Source organism: Labeo rohita, chromosome 7 (assembly GCF_022985175.1).
Source record: "Labeo rohita strain BAU-BD-2019 chromosome 7, IGBB_LRoh.1.0, whole genome shotgun sequence".
Lineage (NCBI taxonomy): Eukaryota > Metazoa > Chordata > Actinopteri > Cypriniformes > Cyprinidae > Labeo > Labeo rohita.
The window spans coordinates 25,317,041-25,335,623 of record NC_066875.1 but is presented as its reverse complement, the minus strand read 5'-3'; the positions used below and the strand labels follow the sequence as shown (position 1 = coordinate 25,335,623).

At 35.4% G+C, this 18,583-nt stretch overlaps 2 protein-coding genes across 3 annotated transcripts; both read left to right on the top strand.

The window, feature by feature from the left end:
• Positions 1-710: 710 nt before the first annotated feature.
• Positions 711-6,670, top strand: tnni2b.2 (troponin I type 2b (skeletal, fast), tandem duplicate 2). Its single transcript, XM_051115918.1, has 7 exons — positions 711-810; positions 4,249-4,279; positions 4,386-4,422; positions 4,504-4,632; positions 5,950-6,039; positions 6,125-6,301; positions 6,403-6,670. The coding sequence occupies exons 2-7, from the start codon at positions 4,272-4,274 to the stop codon at positions 6,490-6,492; spliced, it is 531 nt and encodes a 176-aa protein (XP_050971875.1). The 5' UTR covers positions 711-810; positions 4,249-4,271; the 3' UTR covers positions 6,493-6,670.
• Positions 6,671-15,048: 8,378 nt separating this feature from the next.
• tnni2b.1 (troponin I type 2b (skeletal, fast), tandem duplicate 1) lies at positions 15,049-18,343 on the top strand. 2 transcript variants are annotated; one of them, XM_051115919.1, is made up of 7 exons: positions 15,049-15,127; positions 16,431-16,518; positions 16,770-16,806; positions 16,907-17,035; positions 17,174-17,263; positions 17,344-17,520; positions 18,114-18,343. In XM_051115919.1, the coding sequence occupies exons 2-7, from the start codon at positions 16,511-16,513 to the stop codon at positions 18,201-18,203; spliced, it is 531 nt and encodes a 176-aa protein (XP_050971876.1). In that variant the 5' UTR covers positions 15,049-15,127; positions 16,431-16,510; the 3' UTR covers positions 18,204-18,343. The 2 variants fall into 2 exon arrangements, with proteins under 2 accessions (XP_050971876.1, XP_050971877.1); XM_051115920.1 differs by having other exon boundaries at positions 15,076-15,127; positions 16,377-16,518.
• The last annotated feature ends 240 nt before the right edge of the window (positions 18,344-18,583 follow it).

The following is an 18,583-nucleotide window of genomic DNA, read 5'->3' as shown; positions in this document are numbered from 1 at the left end:
CCTGAGGATGACTAGTATATTTTTGGCTCATGTCGTGAATTTTATGCCACTGCTGCACTGCACTTGTGTTTAAAATACAGTGGCAGAATAGTAGCATATGCAGTTAACACAGATTCATAGTATACATGACAAACTTTCTAAATTGTAGAAATGTAGGAATGTTATACTTTTGCTCGGTGAACTCTAAACACTTGACTGTTGTGACGAACAATTGTCTATTAACTGTGTGGAATGTGGTTCTGGTGCTGACAATTTTGATTCTTTAATATTTGAATCTTTTAAATTACTTTTGCTCTTTAAAATTGCCCACATCATAATTTTAAGGCACAACATGCAGGACCAAAATCTGTCAGTGTTTTATAACCAAAACAGAAGAAAGAAAGACCAAGAAAGAAAGAATGAAGGAAAGAAAAAAGAAAATGTATTTTATCGAAATGATACTGACCTCCTAAAACAGCCACTTATTCACATTGCTTGTTAAAGTAGATGTGTGTTTTTGGTTGAATGTCTGTCTCCTATGGTGATTTATGCTTTTCAGAGTGCAGTAACTCATTAGGGCACTGAGTAAAGTAAATAAGCAATAAAACAAGAAAAACAATCTTGAAAGCAAGGGTTATTTATATGTGGGAGGCTGGGAGGGGTAATATTGCCTTTCAACAGGATGAAATCTCATTGGTCTGCACTGGATGCTAATTCCATAAACAGTTAAAGGGTTTTGCTGAGCCATCACAGAATGCTATCAAAACCCTCTTTCAGTACAGAGGCCGCCTGCAGTTCCTGGTCTGTCCTGTTACCCAGATTTTCTTAAAGGTGAGATGTTTCTGGCCTTTTACACATGCTGTATAATTGATGGCTGTTTTTTAATTTAGTACTTTAACAAAAAGAGGAGCTCTCACACATGATAGAAGATGTCTTACAAAAAAATTGTAAGAATCTTCTACCATTATGTGTGCAAGCTCTTCTACTTGTTGAACTTTGGTATGTTTTTTAGCTTGCACACCAAATTAATAATAATATATAATATGGATGTAGGATGTGTTTTATCATGTGTTTTTAGTATTATTAGTTTTATTTCTACATATATATACTCTCTCTATATATATATATATATATATATATATATATATTCAGTGATTAGTAAATTAAGTTTGCTTCCTTTCTTCTATTCAGCAGATGTTTAGAGTATTTATTTTAAGCCTAAGCATCCTCTTGCATGTTGTGTTTCATGCAGTGTGTGTTGTCTTTTATCAGACATTTGTTTCCAAAGTGAGGAATCCTCTTGGAGTAACCTGAGGTTATGTGTTATTGTCAAGGGAATAATGTTAATGGCTTATGAATGAGCCCTGTGTATTTAATTTACCGTAAATATTTCAATCAAACCTTATTTAAATGAAGAATGTTTGAAATCCAGAAAAATGTCCATATATTATCAAGATAACATATAATGAGTAATGTAGCAGAGCTGAGGGAACACTGTGCGCTAACATTTCAATAACCCTGAAATCTGAGGCCTCTGTCAATCCATCACCCGGCTCATCACTGCAGCTAGACTCCAGTTATAGATCTTGAGGAATTCTGGACATATGGTTTTTAGGAATTTTGAGAAAGAGAAGTTGTATGACTTTGAGGATGTTAAATACTATTACTGAAAGAGAGGGCACACGCAAAAGAGAGGCAGAGGATCGAGGCAGCCTCTGCGTGACTGATCTGTTGCCTGACAGTTTCTGATTAATGTACTAAGCCCTTTACTCTTGATTCAACACTTTGGATAATTTTACACACAGATATCAGCTTTCTGCTTCACTCACATTTATGTCACATGCAGCTAAATGCTAGTACTGGGTGAAACATTGCAGCATAGCCCTATGACATCACCCAGATTTATTTCATTTTATTGTCTAATACATTAAAACATCAGTAATTTCACGTCACTGACTATGTAACTATAGCTGTAATAATAAAATATGTGAGTTGCTTATCATTACTATGGGTCTCATGTTAATTAAATATATTCATCCCATAAGGATCAACGTAAGGACCAACAAATCTTTGTACAGCAGCTGTCTGTATTATATGCTCAGCATATATTCCTTTTTTGTCAGTCAGTTTTTGGTGTAAATAATGTATACATGAGTGAATACAGAAGTTAATTACTTCATTAACCAACATTAACTTGATATTCTTGCATGTGATTGGTTGGATGTTCTCTGTGTAATGAATGAGAGTGTTAATTGAGTGTGGAGGAGTGTGACTTGTTTATAGCTGCAGTTTACAGTGTTAAAAGTGATGACTGTTGATAGCAGTAGTCAGTGGCTGTAACTGAATATGGGGTGTATGTGATGAACGCAGCAGAGAAGAGCTTAAGGAAACTGCACTGCAGAATTTTTTTCAATTTTGAGATGATATGTTTTTACTTGACTGCAAGCCAGCTTGTACAGGGTTTCTTCAGGGCATATGTGTAATTACAGTTTTTCTCAATTGCTTAAACACATTTCTTGAAATTATGCCTCGCGTTGGCAAAACTCTAAACACAAATCCGTAACTTCTAACTCAATTCTCTGAACTTACTATATTCAGGTCAAAATGAAGCTCTCCACTCAAAACAACTCAATCTCGCTGAAAAAAACAAACTTTGCTCTCAGACATGACACACAAACCCTCAAAAACACACAAACTACAACAGAGTTTTACACACCCATGAGATCAATTCAAAACAATACTACAAAAACTGGTAATAAGTGTTACTTGAGAAAAGAAATGCACATGATGAACACAACAAATGTATGCATTTGCAAGTGTTTTAATCCTTAATTTAGTGTACTGTAGAGTATAGCACAAAACAGCAAACAGCAACAAAAATAATTATTCTGCACCAGCATCCATGTCTTTGGTCTGGGACAGGCCAAAGAACCTCCTCAACATCACAGACTAAATTGGCCCTGGACAGGCAGCGGGGGTAAAATCCTCTGGCATGCCTGACACAACCCTGGCACGCATCAGCTAAAATATATAAGACTGCTTGTTTTCTTGCCCTTGCCCTTCCTATTTCTCTACCATGTTGTTGTCGTCGTCCTACTCCTTCTTCTCCTTCTCTTCCTCTTTCACCTCCTACTCTTTGTCTTCAAAATTGCATATTACTGTATGCGGGATATTGATTGAAAAAGACCGGATAGGATTCACAGTTACACTTTTACTAGTGGTCTGACAAGACAAAAAAAAAAAAAATACATAAAAAAATAAAATAAAGTATAAATACATTACAAAGTCATTGTGAAATAAAAAAAAAAAAGGACATATAGGCAAAGGCAGAATTTGTAACTCTTGTGCTGTCCTCTGTCTATATATGCTTTCCAGTTGAAGGTTCATGAGATGTTGAGATGTACCTTTGAGCTATTTCAGAAAACAGCTTTATCATTGGTTGATCTGTAGTCTCTGCACTGGTGAAAGTCAATATTCTGGCAAATTTACAAAAAGTCTAATAGAAATGTGTAGAATATGCTTGACAGCATTGAACTAGATCAAAAATGTAGCATTTACTGCAAAGATATATGCAATGAGCTAATGATTTGATGTTTTGAGGGGTAAGATTATAGCAACATGACAATAGGAACTGATAATGTAGGAAACAGCAGACAAATCAGTTGCATAATCAGTTGCATGAATGTACAAAGCAAATGCAACTTCTTAAAAAACAATAAGAAACATTTTATGATGTGTACAAGTGACTAGATGATGTGGAGGTTGAGAAATGCACCAAACTGTAAGCTGACTTTGGCCCTTTTATCTCCATCGAAGGTTCTGATTGGTGTGTGATAAATTTTGACTCCTAGTGTTTCTACTTGAGTAATCGTGTGCTAATTGACCTCAAACTTTGCAGACTTGAGTGAACAGTAATGCTAGTGCTTTCTAAATGATCACATGGTGTAAGCACTGAGAAATGTAGGGATTTGTGTGTAGAGTTTTGCAGTAACAGTTCACCAAATCTGACTCATATGTTAAAGCAGGGGAATAGTGTTTATAGTTTATGGAAATGGGTGTGCTTTTTGAAAAATGGCATTATGGTTTTGAAATTTTAGTTCAAAAGACTGGGTATAGTGTTTTAGCAATCGAGAAAAACTGTAACATAGTAGCTAATGAGAAGTTGACCATCACCAAAAACGTGGTTTGCTCAATGCGTTGACCGTCAGACAATGCTTGGACAATCAGTCTTTAAGGCAGTCTCATCCTGTTCTTTATGTTTCCTAACAGAAGAGCACAACAAACCTGCCATCATGTCTGAGTAAGTCTGTAAACGCATCTTCAGCAGGAAAAATAAAGTCAATCACAAATACAGATTAATTTCTAAAGTGTTGAAATATGTTATTACTCTCCTAAAATCCTAACAGAAAAAAGATGACCTCAAGCCGTCGGCATCACCTCAAGGTAAACATGAGCATTTGAGTCTGTTCGGTTTGTGAGATGTGTGTTTTGTTGCATGTGTCTTTTCCCCCTTGTTTGTTCTAGAGTTTGATACTGGGTATAGCCAAGGACCTGCTGGCGGCTGAGGTGAAGCAGATAGAGGAGGAAAGAGTTCGTTATATGGAGGAGAAATGTCCTCCTCTGTCTCTGCCTGGCTCAATGCAGGAATTACAGGTACACATGTAGGGCTGTCACTAACGATTACTTTGGTAATCGAGTACCGATTAATCGTGTAATCAGATAATTATAAAAAAAACAATTTGTAATGAAGTAAACTTTAAAATTACTTAAAATACGTATATAATAGCAATGATGCAATCATGTTTTGAACTGTTTTATAATGTAGTATATAATGTATTATAAACAATAGAGCTAACGTACATTATGCATTATAACAAATACCTGCAGAGCAAGGTTTATTTTACTGCGCAATCTAGTCCTTGTTTAATATTGGCTAAACAGCATTTAATTCAAATGTCCACCTTATCTGTAATATTCGCCCATTTCTTATGATAGAAATGCCACAGCCACGGTAATTTCTTGAATATGTGGACATCAGAACGTGTAAACTCAGAGTGAGGGTAAACTTTCATTTTGAAATTGAACAGTTGAAAATGAACAGTTAGCATATCGAGAAAGATACTAATGTATTCTCCTGTGTTTGCATAGGTTTATAAATTATTTACCTTACAAATCTGACGAAATGGCGTTCCCAGATAAATGGCATTACAATAAACACACATCACAACAATATGCAGAGACAGAGTTTGAGATGCTCCAAGAGTCGCTCTAAGATGCACATATGTAACCTACACACGTAAATAATGAAACCGCATATGTTAAACCTGCTTTGCATATATTTATTGAATTGTAGCATTGCCGAATTCACAATAGCATTATGCTTTACAGAGGATTTGCCTTTACGTCATGGTTTGGTCAGTTACCGGGATGCACGGCCATATTGGCGATAGTCGGATGTAAACAATAGCATGGATTGCATGGTTAATGTACTACAGAATACGTTGTTCTGCTAATTTTTGCTGTCTAAACCACGGGGGAAAAAAACGTGTGGAAGCTGCTAAATCATATAGAGAAGGACTTAGTAAGCAGGAAAGGGCGTAATATTTTGGCAAACTAAAGTTAATAGGTATTAAAGATACGTACGAGCAGTATTAATTAATATATTAGTTTACTATTTCACCTACCTGACCGGGAATGATAAGAGCGAATGTGAACATTGGAAATCCCGGTTTAGTTTGGCCATCCACAAACACCTTTTGTTCCTCAGAGAGTTTTTTGCATTCGTCTCCTCAGTTTGTTATAACTTTCCAAATGTTTTTCCTGGTCCGACTGATTAATAAAGCCCAAAACATGACAATAATAGAGTACTCGAATTGAATCAAGGAATTGTGACAGCCCTTCACACATTCACGAAAACTTTTATTATTAGTGCAGTATTTTACTCTGCTAAATGTTTTCCTCTGTGGTCAGGATCTTTGCAAAGAGATTCATCAGAAGATTGATGTGGTGGATGAGGAGAGATATGACCTGTCTGTTAAAGTTGCCAAGAGCGAAAAAGAGGTTTTAAATGCATGGATTCTATTCTCTCATTTGTTTATCCTTAATGGGTTTGACTTCAGCAAATAACACTGCTTTTCTTTTTTAGATTGAGGATCTGAAGATAAAGGTTCAGGACCTGATAGGTAAATTCAAGAAACCCGCTCTTAAGAAAGTACGTATGTCTGCTGATGCCATGCTGCAGGCCCTGCTGGGCTCCAAACACAAGGTGTCTCTGGACCTAAGAGCCAACCTCAAACAGGTCAAGAAAGAGGTCAAGGAGGAGGTGAGTGCACGCTATGGAAATAAAGAAACCTATACCCGCCAAAGTAGTTATGTCAACTGTAATTTTTCATCTTGAAATTCTTTCATCAATTATTATTTTAGGATAAGGAGGCAGTGGGAGACTGGCGTAAGAACATTGAGGATAAGGCTGGCATGGGTGGCAGGAAGAAGATGTTTGAATCCGAGGCTTAAACAGGCAGCCATTTTACTTTTGGAGTTGATTTCTGATGGATTTTCTAATATCGCTGTTGCAAAGTTTGCTGTCAAAAAGTGCTTTCACATCCAAAAAACCAACAGTAACTAAGCTAATCATAATATTAAGAATGTCATGTACTACATGAGTGATCCATGAACTCACCTTTAACAAATAAAGTTTAAAAAAAAACTTTGTCATCTGATCTGATCATTCCACATATTCCCAATTCCTTTGATTCCTCGCATCATTCCTCTTCACATTTCCTTATTTTTCTCACCCTACTAGCAAAAACATGCATCCTCTTGTCATTTATTATTTTCTCTTTTTATCTTCACTCACTAAAAGATTTAAATTATGCTGCATTAAATTTATACTTTTTCAGCAGTAATTTTTTACATCATAACTGAACTAATATCATCAATCATGGTGCTTACTGTTAAATGAGACAAGGCTGAGGAAGCAGAGATAAATGCTTCTCTGCTGCTTAACCTAAGCTCTTCTCATTTTTCCTTCCCTATCTTTACCCCTAATGAGCAACAAACGTACTAAACTTACTTCTCCCTCTGTATTTCTTTGTTAATAAGGGGAATCTGTGGATGAAATTAAGCTTGTGTGTATGTTTTCTGTTTATATCGCAAATCTAAGCAGTGCTATTATGTGAAATGGTTACAGGATACTGATTACCCAATGAAGAACAGAAGCCTCTGAGATGTGACTGAGAGGCCCAGTGGGTAAGTGACTTGAACTAATGTGTGTGTACTTGTTTAATTGTGCTTGTGAGGACCAAATGTCCTTACTTATATGGTGAAATATATAATGACACCTGACATATGAGAACATTTTAAGGGGCTCATGTCTACCAAACTCATGTTCTCAGGCTGAACTACCACCTTTAAGCGTATGATAGCCCTCACACTTTTTTTTTGTTATAATCATTGTTATGTTTTTCCATTCTTGAACAGGTGTTGTCTTTATCCTGGTTAAATAAAGGTTACTTACTAACTAACTAAAGTTACGCTGATGCAGAAATGTCTTTTGATGGGGGATGTCTCAAGCTCAACACTCAAGTGTTTGTCACTTCATAAATGTATAAATATAGATGACGTGTCACTAAATAACTATGTGTGCATATAGACTACCAGTTAAAAAAAACAGTTCAGCTTCTAATGCAATAAGTTTGCACTGCTGCACTGTAGTGAAATAAACAGGTTTTGTATGATTAATTTACATAAGTAAGGCAGGGTTGCCAACTCTCACGCATTTGGCGTGAGACACACGCTTGTTAGTAATGTGACCATACAGTTTAACTATTTTTTTCTTAGTTAAATAAATGTTATATATTTTAGTTCAGTAATATTTATTTAATATTTTAAGGAGATTATTTAGTACTAAATACTATTTGTCCAATAATTATGGTCCATTATTGACTAAAAATATGTATATATATTTTTATATTTATATTACGTATATTAAAATTAGTGTAGCATTTAAGGTTAAATAGAGAAAAGGGTTTTGAATTCTAATGCAAAGAGGCAAATTAGAGTCATTTTGTGGTTGAGAAAAAAAGCATTTTCATTTGTAATGCCATGGTTTACCCACTATGTACCTGTGTGGCTCTTTACTAAATATACATCTAGAATATTGCGGGTCATGCCAGCTTACTTATTTTTAAGTTTTTAATTTGAAGAAATATTTAGAAGTTTAAAAAGTGAATCATTTACATCCTTTTTTAATGATACTTGTATAAGTACATGCAAGCAAATACTGAATTTAAACCAAGTTTAAAATGTAGCAAAAAAAGGCATTCAGTTGCAGTTTATCCCCTTTTATATACAATATATACATATAAATAGACACAGAATCGAGATGCCCCCCCCACACACTCCAAAAAAAAAAAATCTCACTCCAAGCTGAACTTAAAATCTGGCAACCCTGAGTAAGGGCACTTTTAGGATTTCAGTTGTAGCACAGCTCAGTCCCCAATGAGGGTATGATAAAAATATATATTTAATATTTTTTTCTGTAAGAAAGTAGGGTCATATACTAACACTATTGCAGTATTCCATTGTATTGCTTAGATAAATGGGTAACTTTACTTGTGAGTACTGAACCAAATACAAGACGATACAATTCCTTCTTCTCTTTACAAACAAGATACAAACACACGCGACACACATATTTGTTGGTATGTATGGTTTTAAGAGGGCTCTCTGTAAGAAGTTTTCTCATAAATCATGTTCACGTTTTAATAACTGTCATTATACACATTTGTACAGACACATACATACAGATGTTGTGTTTCCATGTTTTATGGAGATGTTCTATAGACTTGATGATTTTTACTACACAAAATATTTCTATCACATTACTCTAAACCAATCCTTAAAAATACCGCTCAACTTTCTGCTTTTTTAGATTTAAAAAAAATATAATTCTGTATGATTTATAAGCCTGTTTCCTCATGGGGACCAAAAATGTCTCCACGAGGACAAGGAATTTGAATATTCTCTGTGGGGACATCTTGTTCCCAAAACCTACGGTATACCTGAACCACACATACCTGCTCCTTTTACAAACACACACATTTTTGTGCTGGTAGGCCTAACCAGGGGCACCGCCATGGTTTCTGGCCCTCCTGAACAGCATATTGTGCGGGGTTAGTGTTAGGCTTCCTCAGAAATTAACAGAAATGTACTTTTCCATAAGCAACAACTTTTCTGTGTTTGCCAGACTAAACTGATTTCCAGGGCTTTTGTTTGTTTGTTTGTTTGTTTTTGCCTTTATAAGGACATTTTTTAAACTTATGCATCATCTTTTGTTGATTTAATCAATAAATTTAATTAAAATAATAAGAAATTACAGTGTTTTACATAGCAAATTAATTCAGTATCAAGAAAATCCATTTCCATAAATCCAGAAGTACTGCATGTGAAGTGTTTTTTATCTACTTTATTTAATGCAGTTCAGGAGGCTGAAGCCCTCCTGAAAAAAAGGCCTAGCAACACCTCTGGGCTGTGATAACTAATAATAAAGCTTTATTTATTAAATGTCCTTTATCAAAAAATACCAGAAAACTGCTTATGTGTACAAAGGTATCAGCACAGCTAAAAACAAGTGTATAAACAGGGTCAAACACATTTTGACAATTGATCACTTTACCAACATTCATCTGTCATAACCATATTGTGTTTGTAAATGTCATGTTTCTGCATTCAGTTAAACTTGATCGGACCATCTCTTCAATTCAATGCAGTCTGATACATGACACAGGTCATCTGACGATACATTAAATACAACATATTTAACATATTTTAGAAACATTTTCTTTTTGCTGTGATGTTCAAAATGTTAGCCAATGTAGCTCATGATATCATTGAACATAGGCCCATCACTGGCCTACAGACCACAGCAGTTCAGTCTGTGGAAGATTTGTTTTTATATTTTGTCTACTATATTTTCAAGTTTATGTAAACATGCAGTGAAGTCTTTGGATGCTTCATCACATCTTGCTGGATTTGAATCATGAATTTGAAGTGTTTAAATCAAGACACACACAAGAATCATTCAGTTTCAGCTCTGAGTTTATTGCATTTTTATTAAATATCATTTAATATGTCTTGAAATCTTTGGTCACATATTTTTCTCATTACTTTAAATGTATTTGATTTCTATCTACTCATAAATATGGTTTATAGCAGGTGTTAACAGTGATTAACAACCATTATTAATGAAGGTCGGGGTCGGGTGGGGTTGCTATAAACCATTAAAGTTAATTTGTTTAGAGAGAGTAACTACCCCGACCTCCTGTTGTCAATTACCGTGTCACACCCCCCACCACACACAACGCACTACACCACACCGGTCATTTACGACTCTACCCGACCCCCCCTGCACACCTACAACCACCACAGTCCGGCAGGGGGGGCAACTATACTGACTTCACGTGCTTTTACATACCACATGGGGTCTGCACGTGAACCTGGGTGCAATCTCGTGCCGGTCAGGAGGTAACATATCACGGAGTTACAGAAATCCGGAGAACAGGTACATTATCCGCTGAACTTCTACTTTAAGCTTAACAAGAGTCATTTAGAACGCTTCTTTTCCAGGCTCTTTATGACGTCATATTAAGTCGTCTCGGAAGGGCGATTCATTTATTTGTTTAGTGTAAATATGTAATGTCTCCCATTTAAAGGACTCACCGTCACTGCTGATATATATTAGACCAAAAAAAAAAAACGAAACGAAACTAACCAAGAACACTTACTCACATGGTGTTATAAAGAGGTTCATACTTAGCTATAAAATATATATATTGTGGGTTTATTTATATTAAAAGTAATAATAAAATACCTTTTTTTTGTAAAAGTCACATTCATTTTTTTTTTTTTTTACCATATATTTTACCTCAATTGTTTTGTTGCTTTTCGAATGCTTTTTATGCATAGGCCTATTGTAGTTTTTATTTTACTACTCTTCACTCGTCAAACTTTAATTTAAGTATAGAATGTTTAAAATTAGAATCTAAACAAAGAAAGGGAAAAAAAAGGATTTATTGTTTGAATGTGAATTACATAATTTTTTCAAAAATATCCTTAAGGCGCTAAGTTGTTACTGCACCATAGCTATTTAAATCTTTTTCTCAAAATAATTGGGTAGCTGGCGCGCCACAAATAATGATTAGAAAATGTTAAATATTATTTCCAAGCCTTTATACCGTCAGTAAAACAGCTTGTGAATAGTCATGTAATGCGATTTACCTCTGAGCTTTGGAGCCCATGCCGACTGGGGGGCCGTGCAAATGTTTTTGCATATGGCCCCAGGGCTGACTTGCTACCCCACTGGTGCTGCTGATGTTTAAACTATTTCTTTAGTATCAGAACATGTAACAGTAAGAATTTCATATATTTTCATAACCAAAACATATATTTTACTTAAGAAATTCCTACACATCTATCAAATCATGTTATTTATTTCATGTCTTTAATGTACCCTGTCCTGCCGCCCTCACGTGGCTGTGAGAGGAAAAGCAACAATTTTAATGGAAATTGTCCAAATAAACAATGTTCCACAAAAGGTCAACATGTTGTAAAATGAACTGCATCTTTTCTGTAGTCACAATTGTGTTCTTAAATTTAAAAAATCATTTAACCTGAGAAATACTCGCTTGATTAAAAAGTGTGGAAACTAGCTCCAGTCTTCATTTTACTGGCCTTAACAAAATTAGATAGATAGTCTGAAATGGTTTTTGAGACTCACTCAACTCAACTCAACATTGTAGAAAAGCAGGGAAATATTATCAACTTAATTATTCAAAAGTTTAGTTTAGTTATGTAGTTCTCTTGTGATATAGTTCTTGCAGTTTTTTGGCATTATAGATTTTCTTTGCATCATAGACATTTAAAAACAATAACTTACTGTGACTTAACACATGTTGAATAGAATATTTGTTCAATTCAGACCCACCTGTTGTGTGCGAGTGTGTGGAGGCAGAAAAAACAGCCTCTCTCGTGGGTATGGTTTTTGTTACCTTTCAATACCGCCATGATGCGGAAAATGCCCTAAAGGCTGTGAATTGTTTGGAGCTCCTGGACAAACCAGTTGGCAACACGTGGGCCCATTACATAACTATTAAGAGCATTGTAAAGGACATTGACAACCATGCTATACATAATGTCTTCTTACGCTTTGGGAATGTCCTGTCATTAGAAGTGGTCAACGACATGATCGAACTTACAGAAAACAATGAAGCCAAGATGAAGTTTATGAGGTTTGCAAATACTGTATAAAGGTTTGCCACTATCATTTTTATCTCCCAAAAACATAGCTATTGCAGTTTTTCTCAATTGCTAAAACACTATAACCAATCTTTTGGACTAAAATTTCAAAACCATAATGCCATTTTTCAAAAAGCACACACATTTCCATGAACTATAAACACTATTTCCCTTGCTTTAACACATGAGTCAGATTTGGTGAACTGTTACTGCAAAATCTACACACAAATCCTACATTTCTCAGCGCTTACATCATGTGATCATTTAGAAAGCACCAGCATTCAGTATTGTTCACTCAAGTCTGCAAAGTTTGAGCTCAGTTAGCACACAATTACCCAAGTGGAAACACTAGGAGTCAAAATCTACTAGTTCAACCTCCACATCATCTAGCCACTTGTGCACATCATAAAATGTTTCTAATTTATTTTTTTTAACAAGTTGTGTTTGCTTTGGTACATTCATACAACTGATGATGCAGCTGATTTGTCTGTGGTTTCCTGCATTATCAGTTCCTATTGTCATGTTGCTATAGTCTTACCCCTCAAAACATCAAGTCATTAGCTCATCGTATATGTCTTTGCAGTAAATGCTAAATTTTTGATCTAGCTGTCATAAACGTTCAAGCATATTCTACACATTTCTATTAGACTTTTTGTAAATTTGCCATGAATTGTTTAAGTGAATACTGACTTTCACTAATGTAGAGACTACAGATCAACCGATGATAAAGTAGTTCTCTGTAATAGCTCAAAGGTACATCTCAACATCTCATGAACCTTCAGTTGGAAAGCATATATAGACAGACAACAACACAAGAGTTACAAATTCTGACAGTGCACTTTCTAATTTATATTTCGGCCTTTGCCCATATTTCTCTTTTCTATTTCACAATGACTTTGTAATGTATTTATATTTTATTTCAGTTTTTTATGTTGATTTTTTTTTTTTTTTTTTTTTGTCAGACCACTAGTAAAAGTGTAACTGTGAATCCTATCCGGTCTTTTTCAATCAATATCCCGCATACAGTAATATGCAATTTTGAAGGCAAAGAGTAGAAGGTGAAAGAGGAAGAGGAGGAGAAGAAGGAGGACGACGACGACAACAACATGGAAGAGAAATAGGAAGGGCAAGGGCAAGAAAACAAGCAGTCTTATATATTTTAGTTGATGCGTGCCAGGGTTATAACCAATTAGTCTGTGATGTTGAGGAGGTTGTTTGGTCTGTCGCAGACCAAAGACAGGATGCTGGGGCAGAATAATTATTTTTGTTGTTGTTTGCTTTTTTGTGCTGTACTCTACAGTACAATAAATTGAGGATTAAAACACTTGCAAATGCATAAATTTGTTGTATTCATCATGTGAATTTTTTTTTTTTTCCAAGCAACACTTATTACCAGTTTTCGTAGTATTGTTTTGAATTGATCTCATCAGTGTGTAAAACTGTGTTGTAGTGTGGGTGTTTTTGAGGGTTTGTGTGTCATGTCTGAAAGCAAAGTTTGTTTCTTTTCAACAAGATTGAGTTGTTTTGAGTGGAGAGCTTCATTTTGACCTGAATATAGTAAGTTCGGGGAATTGAGTTAGAAGTTACGGATTTGTGTTAGAGCAAAAGCGAGGCATAATTTCAAGAAATGTGTTTAAGCAATTGAGAAAAACTGTAATACAATAAAATACAGGAAGTACTCTCTCAGTTGCATCAACCAATTAATAGCAATATCTGCCTCCTAAACAGATTCTGTTTTTTTTTTTTTTAACTTTTATATGTTAATTTCATGAACTGTATCTATGTTTCATGAAATATGTCTGTATCATATTTTATGTCAAATTGTTACATTTTTCCACTCAAACCAAAAAAGTCCTGAAAGGCTTTTGTCTCCAAGTAGAGACATGTCCAAAAAAAGGACACCTGGAGTTTCGATCAAAATGCCACTTGATGACAAAATGATCTAATATCTATTCCAGTAGATTGAGGACTCGTCATTTAAGACTTATAGTTAGCACAGCTATAAATATAATTATGTACATTTTTACAAAGTCCCACTGTAAGTTTTAAAGACAATATAATCTTTTCAGACATGCCAATGTAAGTGTAAAGAATAAAAGTTTATTAGTATAACAAGTACAAAGCTATTGTGAGGTTTATTTGTAGTATGCCATCTAAAATGTGTCTGCAGAATGTGTTGAGTGATATTCCTGTGGTACAGTTGGAGTTTCCCACCTGTTTTATTGCTAAACACTGTTGCTAGAGAGCACAACAGGTGAGAAAACACAGGGATTTCAGAAACAGAAGTGATAGTCCGGGTTCCATCTTCATTTCAAACAGTTCTTGCATTTAAATAAAGGCATATATTGAAAGAGTATCATGTTTCTCTGTTCATCCCAAGAACAAGATTTAGTGAAAGATGTGTGTTTGTAGGTCAGGTTTTGCATACATTGCACAAAATGTCCAAACAAGGACAGATAAAACATAAATTACCTACAGCGTTGGACCAGGTAACATACAAAATCCCTTTTGACCTTAAATGCAGAAATATTTCAGTAATAGGTAGGTTATGCAAGGGGAGCAAAAGCATCATTAGCTCAATATAAGAATAATACAAGTTAACAGGAAGTCTCCATGATAGAATGATAGAAAATCAAATGTGTGTGTGTGTGTGTGTGTGTGTGTTGATTGTGGGGGAGGGAATGAGATTTGGAAGGGGTGTTGGGATTTGACAATCTCATTGGTTTAAAAAAAGATCTGCTTCCTTAAAGAGAATGGAGAAGCCGTATGGGAACGCTATATAAACCCAACTAATGTTATAAGCTGATAGCCATTCCCTCTAATCCCTTCTGAATGTCCTGCTGAGCGCTGAAAGGTGAGTCTTTATTATTTTATCCACCTCTAACATTAGAACAAGATCTCAATCAGGCTGAGCAGCATACTTAGCCAAGAAATTACAGCAATAAGCAGGATAATAATATTTATCATGTACTGTATGCTGGAGGAAGTTTAAGTTAAGTGGCTGTTGCCTAATACTGTGTTTTTATTATTGAAGAGACAATGGATGGTTCTTTGGATGGATGGCTTCTTTATGGATAAACTTATCAGTTTTAAACTGTAATGTCAAAATGTTCAGAAAGATTTTATTAGACCTCTAATTTGACATATTTGTAGTATGATACATTTGAGTAGGCTATATCTAATTAACTGTAAAAGTATGTGAATCTCATTAAGCACATGCACACTGTTAGATATTTCCTGCCTTAGTTCATCAGCACCTGTTGTTTTTACAGAAAAAAATACTGGCAGCTGTGGTTAATGACCTGTAATTTTTACAGTTTAAAACTTATAATTTACACCAGAAAAAGGTGAAGAAACAGTAAATCCAACAGCCATTTTCTGCAGAATTACCAAAACAAAGCTGCTACTAAAATCTTTTTTTGATTATCTAAAATAACAAATACATACATACAGGTGCATAGTGTCATACACACAATTACAAAATACAATCATGGTAACACACACGACATTAAAAAAAAATGCTATAAACAGTAACTTAAGCATAAAAACATAGTTTTAACAAAATACCATCAGATGTGACTTATGCAAGAAATTCTGGAAATTTCAATTTTTTTCCCCATGTAGAGTAAAAGGACTTACCGTGAACCAATTAACAGGTTTTACCGTAAATCCTTGCAATCCTTTTTCACAATGTATGTATTTCCCTCATACACCTTATCATTTAGGCAGGTATGGAGACCACAGCTCATTTTTAAAAAACAGAACATCCCAACTCAGTCCAGGTCCAATCCAAGACTATTTTGGCAAGAAAAGTATAGATCTAATTTAGTTCTTTAGACTTGCAGAGAGTATTTTTACAGTTGTGGAGGATTTCAGCTGTTGGGTGTTGAAGTGGAGGAGATTCTTCAAGAGGCAGCAAGTTGTCTGTCAGCTGTCCCGTCTTCTGTACTGGGTGCAGACCTTATGCCTCCTACAAAGGAACACTAAAAAAAGAGCCCAAGACAACTGCTTCTCAAATTCAAACCCTTAAACACCTAACACTTCTGTGGGTTTTGACACCTACACCCATGCACACCAGAGTCTCTCTTTCACATTATCCCCAGCCAAATTTAGACCTGCTGCAGGACCGATGACTGAATGCAAATTGTTTCCATTAGACTGAAGGCAGCAAGACCCCCATCTGCCACCCCTCAGACGTCTTCACCTTCACAGAGGTCGCAACAGAGAGACCAGCAAGATGTCTGAGTAAGTATAGAGTTACAAACATCATGCTGCATGTGTGGTGTGAAGTCCTTCATTACTGACCTCAGCAAATAGCAAATACATGATGATCATTTTGTATTTATTATGATACATATTAGCAGATGCTATTATTACTATTACACAATTATAAAAAGCACACCACCTTTTTGGAGTTCCACCTGTTTCTCCTGAACACAATCATCCTAATCACTGTTCTGTGCTCTCTGAAATTGTAAACATTTTCTTTCTGATAGGAAAAAGATGTCGTCAAGCCGCAGGCAACATCTGAAGGTGAGGTCATCGCTTTCTTCATGAGATCTGAGCTATATGAACCGTCAGTGACTCTCTTGATGAATACTATCTATGCTACTTCTTTGTCTTTGTGCTCCAGAGCTTGCTGCTTCAGATCGCTCATGGCCTTTTGGAGGAAGAGGCGGCTGAGGCTGAGCAGGAAAAACAGAGATATATGGAGGAGAACTGCCCTGCTCTCTCAATGCCAGGAAACATGCAGGAACTACAGGTACACACGCACACACAAATTCACTCAGTAACAGAATCCTGCTTAAGAACAGTTTTATACAGGCCTTTAGTGCTGTGATGTGCAAAAGTGCAAATGAATAGGCTGTGTGTGAAAATGTGAATGTATCTTTGTGTAAAGGAGCTGTGTAGGAAGTTGCACCAGCAGATTGATGTCGTTGATGAACAAAGATATGATATGGAGAGCAAAGTGGCCAAGTCAAACAAGGAGGTACTTCGGTTGTTTTGTTCTGTTCTAGTAGTTATTGTGTTTAACTTCCATCATTTAAACTTTATTCTTGATCTCCTAAGGTTGAAGATCTGAAGATAAAGGTTCAGGACCTGAAAGGTAAATTCAAGAAACCTGTTCTGAAGAAAGTGCGTATGTCTGCTGATGCCATGCTGCAGGCCCTGCTGGGATCCAAACACAAAGTGTCCCTGGACCTGAGAGCCAACCTCAAACAGGTCAAGAAAGAGGTCAAGGAGGAGGTAAGCGAACATTACTAGCCTTTAAACGGAAGCGTGCAATGAAATGTGGACATACACTACAAGTCAAAAGATTTTTAATGTTTTTAAAGAAGTTTCTTCTGCTCATCAAGCCTGCATTTATTTGATCCAAAATACAGCAAAAATAGTCCAATTCTGAAATATTTTTACTATTTAAAATAACTGTTTTCTATTTGAATATATTTTAAAATGTAATTTATTCCTGTGATTTCAAAGCTGATTTTTAAGCATCATTACTCCAGTCACATGATCCTTCAGAAATCATTCTAATATTCTGATTTGCTGCTCAAAGAACATTTATTATTATTATTATTATTATTATTATTATTATTATTTACATGTCACAATATTACTGTTTTTTCTGTATTTTAGATCAAATAAATGCAGGCTTGGTGAGCAAAAGAGACTTCTTTAAAAAACATTAAAAATCTTGCTGTTCAAAAACTTTTGACTGGTAGTGTAGATGATCTCTTTTAAAGACTTTTGTAACAGCAAAGGGAATTAGCTGTTAGATGAGAAGACAATTTACTAAAGTCTTGTGGTTTTTAAACATTGCACTTTTTCTGGCACTACAGGAGAAGGAGTCAGTGGGAGACTGGCGTAAGAACATCGAGGATAAGGCTGGTATGGATGGCAGGAAGAAGATGTTTGAGTCTGAGGCCTAAATTAGTTTTTCTTTTATAAATTTACATTTCCATACAACAGTCAGATTGTCTTAATTGTCACGGTCTTCAGGGTTCTGAGAGATAAAAAGTGGTAATGTTATCCATTTTGTGAAGCGATGTCACAGTTGGTTTTTTTTTTATCGTATGAAGGAGGTTTCAATGTAGGTAATGGTTGGTTTTGCAGCTGAGGCTTTAATTTGTAAAAGAATAATCTGACTTTGGGCCTTTGTAATTATACCAAATAAATTGACAATGATCAGTAAACCCATTTTAATACTCAAACCCGTACTGAGAGGAGTTTGCTAGAAAAAAATAAACTACAAATCAAAGAATCAAAGTTTGACGTTCTGTTTTTTTTCTACTCATGATTTCACCTTTTC